General features: G+C 44.5%; 1 protein-coding gene across 5 annotated transcripts in view; it reads left to right on the top strand.

Annotated features, from left to right (window-relative positions):
* The first annotated feature begins 1,343 nt into the window (after positions 1–1,343).
* Positions 1,344–11,038, top strand: part of PRMT8 (protein arginine methyltransferase 8) — a 172,204-nt gene continuing 162,509 nt past the window's right edge. For 3 of the 5 annotated variants that reach the window (XM_043969036.1, XM_043969034.1, XM_043969037.1), the window contains exon 1: positions 3,486–3,810. In XM_043969036.1, the coding sequence (XP_043824971.1) occupies positions 3,736–3,810 (75 nt within the window). In that variant the 5' untranslated portion in view covers positions 3,486–3,735. Of the gene's footprint in view, positions 1,445–2,972; positions 3,179–3,485; positions 3,811–11,038 lie in introns of those variants that run through there. The other 2 variants (XM_043969035.1, XM_043969038.1) reach the window with 2 other exon arrangements.

The following is an 11,038-nucleotide window of genomic DNA, read 5'->3' as shown; positions in this document are numbered from 1 at the left end:
CTAACACAATTGCCTACTGGCCATTGCACTTTTTTGGTTACCTGAAATTGTTAGGAAGCATTGCCCCTGCATCAAACCAAAATCTGCCTCTTTGTAGCTGCTGCCCATTGCTCCTACTTTTGCTCTCTGGGGACAAGCAGAATAAATCTACTTGAAAATACCCCTCTTCTGCTTGAAAATACTTAAAGACAATCATCATGTTCCCTTCCTTCTGATCCTCTTACTTCTTCCCTTCCCTCTACAAAATTTCTTAAAGGCTAAAGACCTCCCCCCACTTCCTTCAACTGATCTTCCTATTACTTGATCTCAAGACCATTAATCACCTTATTCATCCTTTTCTGGATACTTGGTTCCAGCCTATCATGGTTCTCAAAATTTGGTGCTAATTTCTGAAGTCCACTCAACTCTAAAATCCTATAATCCTAGCTTACCTGATAAGGTGTTCATACATTAATATATTAATAGGAGGGAGATTAAAGAAAAAGTTCCAACATTGGGCCACAGTGTTGAGCATGTTATAGAAAATGTTTCTGCATTGGGTGGAAAGGTTATATTATGTTACTTCATCTAGGGTCTTTTCCAGCAATAAGATTAAAATAAAATTTAGATTGTGTAGGGAGTGTCTTTGAAGGTCACTTTGGAGGCAGGTGTAAGTAGGTCTCATCATCTTTCTCAAATTCCAACAAGTAGAAAGTAAATAATTCCCCAGTGTCTAGGGTAGACTAAAGCCTTACCAGCACTACTCAATCATGCAAGAGTCTTAGTGTCACATAAAGAATACCTTGGCACTGAGTTAGTAAGGGTCTATGACATCACCCTCCCCCCAGCATGCTACTACTCTGGGTAGCCTCAATCTCCTCCCTCCCCAACCTAGGAAGCTTATGAATTGGATGGTTCTGAATAGGAATGCCATGTGAATGCAACACTCTTCTCTCTCCACTCTAAGAGAAGCTGAGTTTGTGCTTGGGAAAAAGCCAAGAAAAGCACAAGATTTCAGCAGAGAATCAAGGAAACACACCCACTGAGGTTCTCATAGCAACATAATTGTGCACAGGCAACAGCCTATTTTGGTGGAAGTCTGTTTCAGCTCCCCCTCCCTATCTGTTGGAGGATGCACGATCTGAGGCGGCATGTTGGAATGGAAAGAACACTAGATGGAATGAGCATCAGGAGGCCTGTGTTTGTGTCTTGTCCATATTATTAATTAGAGTGTAACCTTAAAATAATTCACATCACTCCTCTACACTTCAGTTTCTTCATCTACAAAATGGGAGGTGGTTGAACCCCAGATGACATTTGGTGTTGTGTGAAGACCCTGAAACTTTGCTAGAATATCACCTTCTGGCATTTTTGTCTCTAAGAGAGGAAGGCTCTTAGAATTCGTGTTCTTGATTTGGAAACCTCTCTTCTCCCTGTATGTTAACTTCATCCCCTCAGCGTGTTGGTAAGATATAATGCTTTGACACTTTGAGTGATTTTTTATTTTACTGATCAGAGATATTAGCTTTACCCAATGTAAGTACAAATTCTTGATGTCTGCTTACCCTGTGTAATTCTTCCTTATGTTCTCCAAAGAGAACCATTGAATGAACTGGAGACAGTTATCTGGTTCTTTCAGTATCTTGGGGGCAGCAAGATACTGAAAGAATAAGCAATACATAAGCCAGCCAATGCATTTTTTGTTCTGATATTGCTGTACAAAGGATGATGTTAGGGAGTGGGAAATAATATGAAGCAAAGGATTTTTATTCCTCCTTCCCCAACATCTAAGCCAACAGGAATCAGGAGGTGGTTCTTACACTTAATTTGGCTCTCTGCCTCTGAGTACTGTGCCTTTAACTTTAATCCTACTATGGCCCAGGATCACACTAGCTTTCCAGTTCTCTTTTTCTTTCAAGCTGCTATCCCCCCTCCCCATCCTTCTATCCATCTATTACTTTAATCCCTTCCTATTCCCACGGTTTTCAGCTTCCACCTGTGCCCAAATAAAGTAGGTCCTCACCCCCCCCCCACCCTTAGGCAAGTCAACTGCCTTGTAACCATGGGATTAGGGGAAATGAGGAAGATGAAAATTCAGTACATTATTGCCAGAAGTGGTTTGTAATCAGAATAAAACCAGAACAGGTGAAGAACTATTATTCCCAAAGAATGGTGGGGGAGGAAAGCTAGTGAGCACTTTCTAATTTCATATAATTGATTGGGGGCTGAAAGCTGTCTCTCTTTAAAGGGAAGCCTGTTACAGTGGAAAGGGAGAGAGTACTGGTCTGTGATGGTACTGGGTCTCCCGTTCTCTCAATATTTCTTTTTACCTCCGTGCCAACCCCCTTCCAACAGATGGCTTGTAATATGGAAAGAGATATTTTAAAAGTGAAGACTGTAATGCATTGTATAATGATGCACACTCTCTTCTGCCCATACTCCTTTCAAAATGAGCAAGAGAATCCTAACTGGTGTGTGATACCCCCCCCCTTTCTCCCAGGGGGAAAAAGATTCCAAAATCTGGGGGGGGGGGACGGCGAAGAGAATAGGGAAGAGGAACCGTGTGTGTGTTGAGGGGGGTGTCTAAGAAGTCTGGAGATGTTTTGTGCGTGCGTGTGTGTGTGTGTGTGTGTGTGTGTGTGTGTGTGTGTGTGTGTGTGTAGGGGGGTGGGGTGGGCGGAGATGAGAGGCACAGGAATTTATATTTAAACTTCCTTCTGCAACTGTCTCCCCACCCCCAACCAGCCGCTTTTACCCCATAGTCCCTTCCGTTTCGCTTTACAGTGGTGAGGACCCCCTCAGCCTTGGACAGACAAGGGGCAAAAGAAGCTGCTAAGCAATTCCACTCCTTTTCCAATCCCCCAGTTGTAATTCAGTGAAGGTTTTTTGGGGGTGGGGGTGGTGGAGAGACAGAAAGAGAAAGGAGAGGGGGGAGGTTGGGGGCGGGGTAGATTCTCCCTCTCCCGCCCCCCCACCCCGTATAGTTTCCCATCTAGAAGAGGATATTTGCTCAACTCAGAGAGCCAGATACGAGTCCAGTGCCCGAGATTGCTGATCGCTCCAGCGCGTTTTACTGTAGCAGGGAAGCGTCCGAGTCTCTCGAGCTATGTCCTCGCCTCCAGCGCAAGTTTTCCGGAGAGCCTAGGCGTGTTTCTTTAGGCAGAGAGAAACAAGGACACCGGGGGAGGCGGGAACGAGGGTAAAAGATTAGGGGGCGACCAGCCCCTGCCCCGCCGCCTCTCGGTGCCCCCGTGGCCTGCCTTCACCACTTCCACCTCCCACCCCACCCCCACTCACCCAGCTCAGCCCCCGAGAAGACGCAAGGAAAAAGGGGTGTTGCTTAGCTCAGCCGAGCTGCAGAAGTTAAGAGGAGTTGCTGGCTGCCTTTGGGCTGCTGTACTTCCCCAGAAGCGGGGCGAGAAGCAGCTGTGCATTTGAGGCTACCTCCCTAAGCAAACCCGCAGCGTGTGTGGAGTGGGGCTGGGTGGGGGTGGGGGGGTGGGGAAGCAAGAGAAGAACTTGAAAGTGTGTGAAGGAATCAGAAGCAAATGAGAAGGGAGGAAAATAAAAGAAAGTGGAGACTGCTGAAAAGACTCAACCGTGGTTGATTTTTATCCCGTGTGTGCTCCAGATACAGTGTTTATTTAGGTTTGGGTTTTGTTTTGGGGTGGGGTTTTTAGGGGCCCTTATTTTTAAAGCCACAACAGCTCTCCCTTTCTCTACTATCTATATATCTCCAAACCCTTGCTGGCTCTTATGGGCATGAAACACTCTTCCCGCTGCCTGCTCCTAAGGAGGAAAATGGCGGAGAACGCTGCCGAGAACACCGAGGTAAGGAGGCGAGAGAGCCAAGGTCCTTGGCGACCCCGGCCGCTCAGATCTGGAACCACTACGCTGCCGCTGCCGCTGCCGCTACCACTACCGCTGCTCCGTTTCAAGTGCCAAACTTTCCCTAGCTCCATCCTGCTTGCTTCTGCTGTTGCTCTCTCTCTCTCTCTCTCTCTCTCTCTCTCTCTCTGTCTTTGGGGGTAGGAGGAGGGATAAGAGAAAGCGAAGCAGTGCATGTACCAGTCCCCCTCCCCCTTGAAAATGCAAAGAAGCAGATATCACCCCCATCACCCTCTTCTACCATTAGCCTGCAAGCTCTCCATCCTCTTGTTTCTGGGTTTGCGGCTCTCCGGCTGCAGGTCTTTCTCTTCTCTTACTCTGGGCTCTGCATATGGTTTGGGTTTTTTTTTTGGGGGGGGGAGGCAAGACAGGATGAAAAATCAAGTAGTCAATTTCTCCCTCCTTATAGTGGTTGAGCTATCTTTTGATTTACCCCTTCTGGGTTCTTATGTCCTCTCAAGCAGTCCTGCGGCCGGAACTGAGCCCTGAATAAGCTGGGTACTACTTCAGTACCACGGATAGATCCTTCCCATTCAGAGCCAGGGCTGGGAGAATTACAAATCTAATCCTGGTTTGCTCTAAGTGTCTCTGGAAGTGGTAGTAAGGGTGGGTTACAGCGAGTCTCCTTCAGTACCAGGGACAGCACCCTGCAGTTCCCCGGAACTTGGGGGCTGGGGGATAGTGCTTGAGTTTGTGACTGCAGTTGCTGACTCCATAAACGCCCGGGACTGATGTCCCCTGCCTCTATGCAGCTCTATCTTTGTTCCTGAGTAAGGCGCCCCCTCACCCCCACTCGACTCCTCTTCCACTCCGCTCAATTTTACCTTCAAGTCGATCTGGAGCACTAGTCTATTACGAACCAACCCCTTGGCCTGCGATTTCTTTCTACAAGCAGCTCCTAGCTAGAGTGGCGAGCGTCACTGACCTTCACGTCTTTACAACTGTAATGAATTAAGGGGCATTAGGGCACCTGTGGTCATGAATGGGGTTAGCTTCCCGGAAAAGCGCGGCATACGAAAGCCGGTAAGGGCTTGGGGTATGAGAGTGGAGACTGCCCCCTTACTTGCCGGCAGAAAAAAGAAATAGAGAAAACTCCAGGCTCTATTAATAGCCAGTTGAGCTGCCGCACATTTCACATATTGCTACCCAAATGCACCGGGAGGGGTGGGGACCGGGAAGAAACCGAGAGAACTATTTCTTTATATCTATCGTATCCCTTTATCTCTTGTTCTTTAACACCTATAGCAGCCTCACGTAAAGCACCCAACTCGATTTCTCCGCAGAGGCTGCAAGGGACGCAAAATCGTGTTCCCTGAAAGATACCAGAAGCAGCATGTATCTGGGAATTGTCAGTCTTGAAATACACACGCTCCGGGGGTTGAAATGTGGGAGGTGGGGGGAGGTGCATGAATGCAGCTGTGAGGTTTGTCAGTAATAAGGACTTCGTATAAGGTAGACTCTAGGATATCAATGCTTTTCTCTGCTCAACCCCTAAATCCTCAGATAATGCGTTTACAAAATGCTCCACCTTCTAGATGGTCATAATGATCCTTCATGTATGCCATCTGTTTCATACACAAGGAAGCAAAGCTCCGTTGGCTCCGTTACTAGCCCTTTAAAGCTCCGGCTCTCTGCTTGCCCACCCTTGTCTTCCTGACATTTGTAGCAGAGGTTTCTAAAAATAGCGCAGAGCCCCGGACTGCACCTCTGTAAAGTGTGGGCCAGTCAGGCACGTAGCGGGACCCAGCCTCCAACAGGCGGCTGGGAGGCGAAAGAAGGCGGAAGGGGGTGGGGGGCGGTGCGCAACGAGAAAGTGGGGGAGAAGCGTCAGGGCGCCTGAGAAATTCTCAGAAGCTACTGCCACCATCCTTCCCGCCTCTCCTCGTTTTGTTTTTAAAATAAAGTTTCCGCTCCTATGTAAACTCTTTCCACCTCCCCATCCTGGATGCGCAATGTCTGACTGGGAAAGGGCGACAGCGGCTCCGATTTCCGCAGTCTGCATTGGGTAGCTTACACAAAACCAACAGCCCACCTTAGCTAGGGTTGAGAGCTGAGCCAGGCTATTTTTACTCCATCCTCCCGGCCTCTTCTCCCTCTGCCCCCTTCCTAGCGCTCCCACTCTCCTTTCACTTCCTGCTTCGCTCCCTCCCCCCACCCCGTGCGCCTTTCTAATCCGTCGCACATGCAGTCTTTACTTAAGGCTTGGTTGAAAACAGTATCCTACTGCGTAGAGCCAGCAGATCGCTGATGTACCCCAGTGCTTGGGGTTGCTGGGTTCACTGGCAGCCAGGACGGGGAGCCAGAAGCTCCAGTGGATTCGAATCAGAGGGTTCAGTTCTTGTCACCTTCTGTTGGCTAGTGGCAAACTGTCTTCCTTATAAACATGGAACAAATCTGGGTACCTTGTGATGGTCACTTGGTCACCATCCAAGAGCTAACGTCTTTCTAATGATTTGGGTCCGAAGCAGGAATTTCTCAAGTGCAATTCAGATGGCTTGTTTTGAGTTCCTGCGGAGTGGGTGGGGTCTGTGAATGTGTTTTTAAAGGGTGACTAGAGTGAATGGAAATAGATCGGGAGGAGGAGCTGTAGGGGAGAATCTGAAGAGTTGGAAGGAGTGGGAGGAAAAGAAAGAAAGAAAGAAAGTGAATTAACCACTCTAAAGTAGAGTGGACTTGGAGTTTGGAGACCTGGATTTGGATTCTTAGCTCTATGTGACCTTGGGCAAACTCATTTACTCTCTCTGTCTCAGTTCCTTACCTTTAGTTTTTCCATTTGTAAAATTGGAAGAATAATATTTTTAAACTACCCACCTATCAGAGTTATTTCAAGGATCAAGGAATTTAATAGTATTTAGTAAGTGATACAGCCAAATATAACTGGTGGGAAGGGAGGGAGAAACTGAAGAATTAAAATACCAACAACTTCGTAGAATCCTTGCCTAACCACTGGCCAGTAGTCTGAAAATTAAAATTCATATGACTTTCTCATGTAACGTTGGGCAAACTTTGAGCACTAGAATTGCAAATTAATTGACCTGTATTTGAGTTCTAACTCTAGTTCTGACACTATGTGTGAACTTGGGTAAGCCACTTAAAACTTCTTTGATCTTTCTTTTCCACATTTGTAAAATGGAGATAATAATACTGCTACCTACCTCACACAACTGTTGTAAAGAAAGCACTTTGTAAAAATAAAATTACTATGTAAATGTAAAACATCTCAATATAGTGGATAGAAATACTGATCTGTCTGGTTGACCTGAATTCAAGTTGGGTAGGCAAGTCAGTTGATTTTTTTTTTTTTTTTAGTGAGGCAGTTGGGACTTAACAGCTAGTAAGTGTTTAAGTGTCTGAGGTCGGATTTGAACTCCTGAATCCAGGGCCAGTGCTCTAACAACTGTACCACGGAGCTGCCCCCCCACCCCCCCCAGTCAATTGATTTTTTTTTTTTAGTGAGGCAATTGGGGTTAAGTGACTTGCCCAGGGTCACACAGCTAGTAAGTGTTAAGGGTCTGAGGCCAGATTTGAACTCAGGTACTCCTGACTCCAGGGCCAGTGCTCTATCCACTGCACCACCTAGCTGCCCCAGTCAATTGATTTTTAATGCCCTTGGGCAACACTCTGGGGTTCTAAATTACAAAGGAATTCATGTTGTAGGGATTTTCTACAATGGAAGTTTCCTACACTGTAAAAACCACAAGTTTGCTTTCTTCTCTTCCACCTCCCTATAATGTAAATGTGAGTTATTACTACTCTTCCCAGACCTCAGCTCCTCAGGTTTATGTAAATTATAGTTTTTACTTTAAGACCCCCGAATTTAGAGCTGATAGAGACCTTAGAGTGTATCTAGATAAGGAAAGCCCAGGGTCGTTAAGGGACTTGCCTAAAATCACACAAACAGAACAGGGATTGAGATTCTGGTCTTATGACTTGAAGCCAATTTCTTCATTGAACTATGCTGTCCTCTCCCCAGACCAAACATAGATTCAAGCTGAGGAGACTGTAAGCACCAAAGTAATCTGGTTTTATTTAACCTTTGTGCATTCCTTCCCCTCATCCTGGCTAGGAGCTCTGGAGATGATAGGCACTTAATCCTTATTTGCAGAATTGAGTGGAATTGTTTAATATGAGCATAGCTGCCCAGAGATCTGAAAGTAGAAGGGCTTCAAGCAACAGTAACACAATGAATGAATGAATACTCTTTGGTTATTCATACTCCTATTCAAGATCTGGCAATTACTGACTCCTACTGTGGGGCCCTCATTTGAATCACAGATAAATGGATTAATCACAATCCACAGTTCTGAACTATGAGGGCTAATGGCCCCCTCTGAGCTGTTCTTTGCTTTATAGAGTCCCAGTGAATGACTGGTGCATTCTTGCTGATGATAGCTGCCTTACTCAGTCTTTATCGAAGAGAAAGAGAATGAACCCCTAAACCCCTCCAGGGGGTTTAAAACTGGTTTAGCAAAAGAATTGCTTTGGAGAACATATTCAGAAGCATTTTGAATATTTTTATGCTGACCCTGAAAAGACCTGATCCCAAGTGAAACAAGCAAAGTAGGGGAAATGGTAACAATTCTTTAATCATGTCAAGGGGATTCTATTCTCCCACGGTATAGTCAACAAGTGACTGCTATGTTCTGTACTGGGGCCCCAGGGAATACAAAGAAGTGTGAGATCAGCTCTGTGTTCTGATGGAGCTGGGAGTTGTTATACACATAAAAAGCATTATTAGTAAAAATAGAGAAACATGTGGAAAATGAAAGATCAAGCTTATTCTAGTACTTAAGAAGTGCCTGGCCTGGCTAGTAGAATGAAGCTTTAGAAAATCTCTTTACAAATCTTTAATTTATAAAAAGGTCAAAGAAATGACTTGTCCAAGATCACACAGCATAGGATCTAGACAGTTTTTTAATATTAAAAGTATTTTATTATTTTCTAGTTATACGTAAAGATAGTTTTCAACATTCTTTTTTCTTTCTTTCTTTCTTTTTTTTAAGTGAGGCATTTGGGGTTAAGTGACTTGCCCAGGGTCACACAGCTAGTAAGTGTTAAGTGTCTGAGGCCGGATTTGAACTCAGGTATTCGTGACTCCAGGGCCGGTGCTCTATGCACTGTGCCACCTAGCTGCCCCAACATTTGTTTTTATAAGATTTTGAGTTCCAGATTTTTCTTCCTCTCTCCCTTCCCTCCCTCCTCCGCAAGAAAGAAAGCAATCTGATCTAGCTTGTATATGTACATTCACATTAAACATGTTTCTGCATTAGTCATGTGAAAGAATAATCAGAACAAAAGGGGAAAACCTCAAGAGAAAAAAAAAGTAGAAACAATATGGTTCAATCTACATTCAGATTCCACAGTTTTTCTTTTTTTTTTCCTGGATGTGGATAGCATTTTACATCACTAGTCCTTTGGAATTGTTTTGGATCATTGTATTGCTGAGAAGAGCTAAGTCTATCACAGGTGACTAGACATGGTTTTATGACCTAACAGAAAAGAGTTTTAAAAGGGGATGCATACTTTGGTAAATTGCTTTGAGCTGAAATATGTGGGTTTACATCAGGTTTTAAAGGTTGTTGTTTCTCTTAGTGGGAGCTGACTGAGGCAGGACATTCACTGCTTTGTACTTGATCCATGAACATCTGCATTAGCTTTGCTAATTATAATGATAGCTCATATTTAGGGGCAGCTAAGTTGGCCAGTTGGATAGAATGCCAGGCCTGGAGTTAGGGAGACCGGAGTTCAAAGCTGTGTGGCCCTGTACAAGTCACTTTTTCCTGTTTGCCTCAGTTTCCTCAGGTATAAAATGAGCTGGAGAAGGAAATGGCAAAACAATCCAGTATCTCTGCCAAGAAAACCCTAAATGGGGCCATGAATAGTCGGACATGACCAAAAAGAACAGAGCTCATATTTATATAGTACTTTAAGGTTTACAAAGTGATACCTCACGAAAACCTTGTGAGCTTGGGAGTGCAAGTATGATTACTTCCACATTACTGATGATATGTATAGATTTGGAGTGAAAGAATCTGGTATCATATTCAGACTTCCACTGGCCTACTGTGCAATCTTGAACAAGTCATTTAAATGTTCTGAGTCTCAGTTTTCTCATTTAGAAAACAAAGGGGTTAGACTAGATGACCTCTAAGGTCCCGCTTTCATCTCTAAGTCTGACTGCTTTGTGCTGACCTTTTCCAAGCCCCAGTGTCTTAATCTGTCAAGTAGTTTAATAATACTTATTCTCCCAACATCACAGGGTTGTTGTGAGTAAAAGGCTTTTGGAAGTGCCACATAAAAGTGAGATATTATCTCCCCCTTTCCTATTTCTGCTATTGTAATGATCTCCCCATACAAACAGAACTCAAGGTCATTCTCTCTGTCTCTGTCTCTGTGTGTGTGTGTCTCTGTCTCTCTCAGTGCAAGAATTCGTCACACTTGCTTAATGTATTCCCCAGCGTTGAGGGGTTACTGGCATTTTCATGGCAAATGCAATTTTTCAGAGAACTCTAGGTCATATTTATCAAACACAGCATTCCAGTTTAATCCAGGAGGGGAGTTGAATTTCTCTTCTTTCCACAACACCATGTGAGGAGATGAAAGCTCTTTCCACCTTACACCATAGTGCCTACTGTGTTAACAGAAGAAATGTCCAAAAAAGGAAAGAAAGCTGGATAGCCCAACAATATATAACCACCAAGGTATTTGGAAACAAACATTATGTTTTAATGTAAAGTGCAAGAATGTTTGATGCTTTTATATTAGCGAAGACATGGTGATTTCTGCTAGAGGGAATATAATCCTTCTGTGGAGGGGACCTTTATAGGTCATAGCCATGCCTTTGCCTTCTAGCTGGCAACATCTAAACCATGATTGTTATGGAAACTGCACTGGATTCGAAGTCACAAGCCCTGACTTTGAATGCAGGCTATTATTAAAAGTGTGACCTTGGTAAGGTACTTCATCTTTTTGTTTCTTTAGCTATAGAATGAAATGGTTTGAAAACATGATCCCCAAAGTCCTTCCCTGCTCTGTAATCCTGTGGTTGTATGGTCCTCTTACAGAAGATATTTGTCCTTTTGTCAAGAGCAATTCCCACAATCTCAGGGTAATTTTCTTAAATGGCTGTTAAATCAGCAAGCTCTGCTTTAGTTCTTTATAAAAAATGTTT

This window comes from Dromiciops gliroides, chromosome 5, assembly GCF_019393635.1.
Source record: "Dromiciops gliroides isolate mDroGli1 chromosome 5, mDroGli1.pri, whole genome shotgun sequence".
Classification (NCBI taxonomy): domain Eukaryota; kingdom Metazoa; phylum Chordata; class Mammalia; order Microbiotheria; family Microbiotheriidae; genus Dromiciops; species Dromiciops gliroides.
This window is presented reverse-complemented; position numbering and strand designations above follow the sequence as displayed.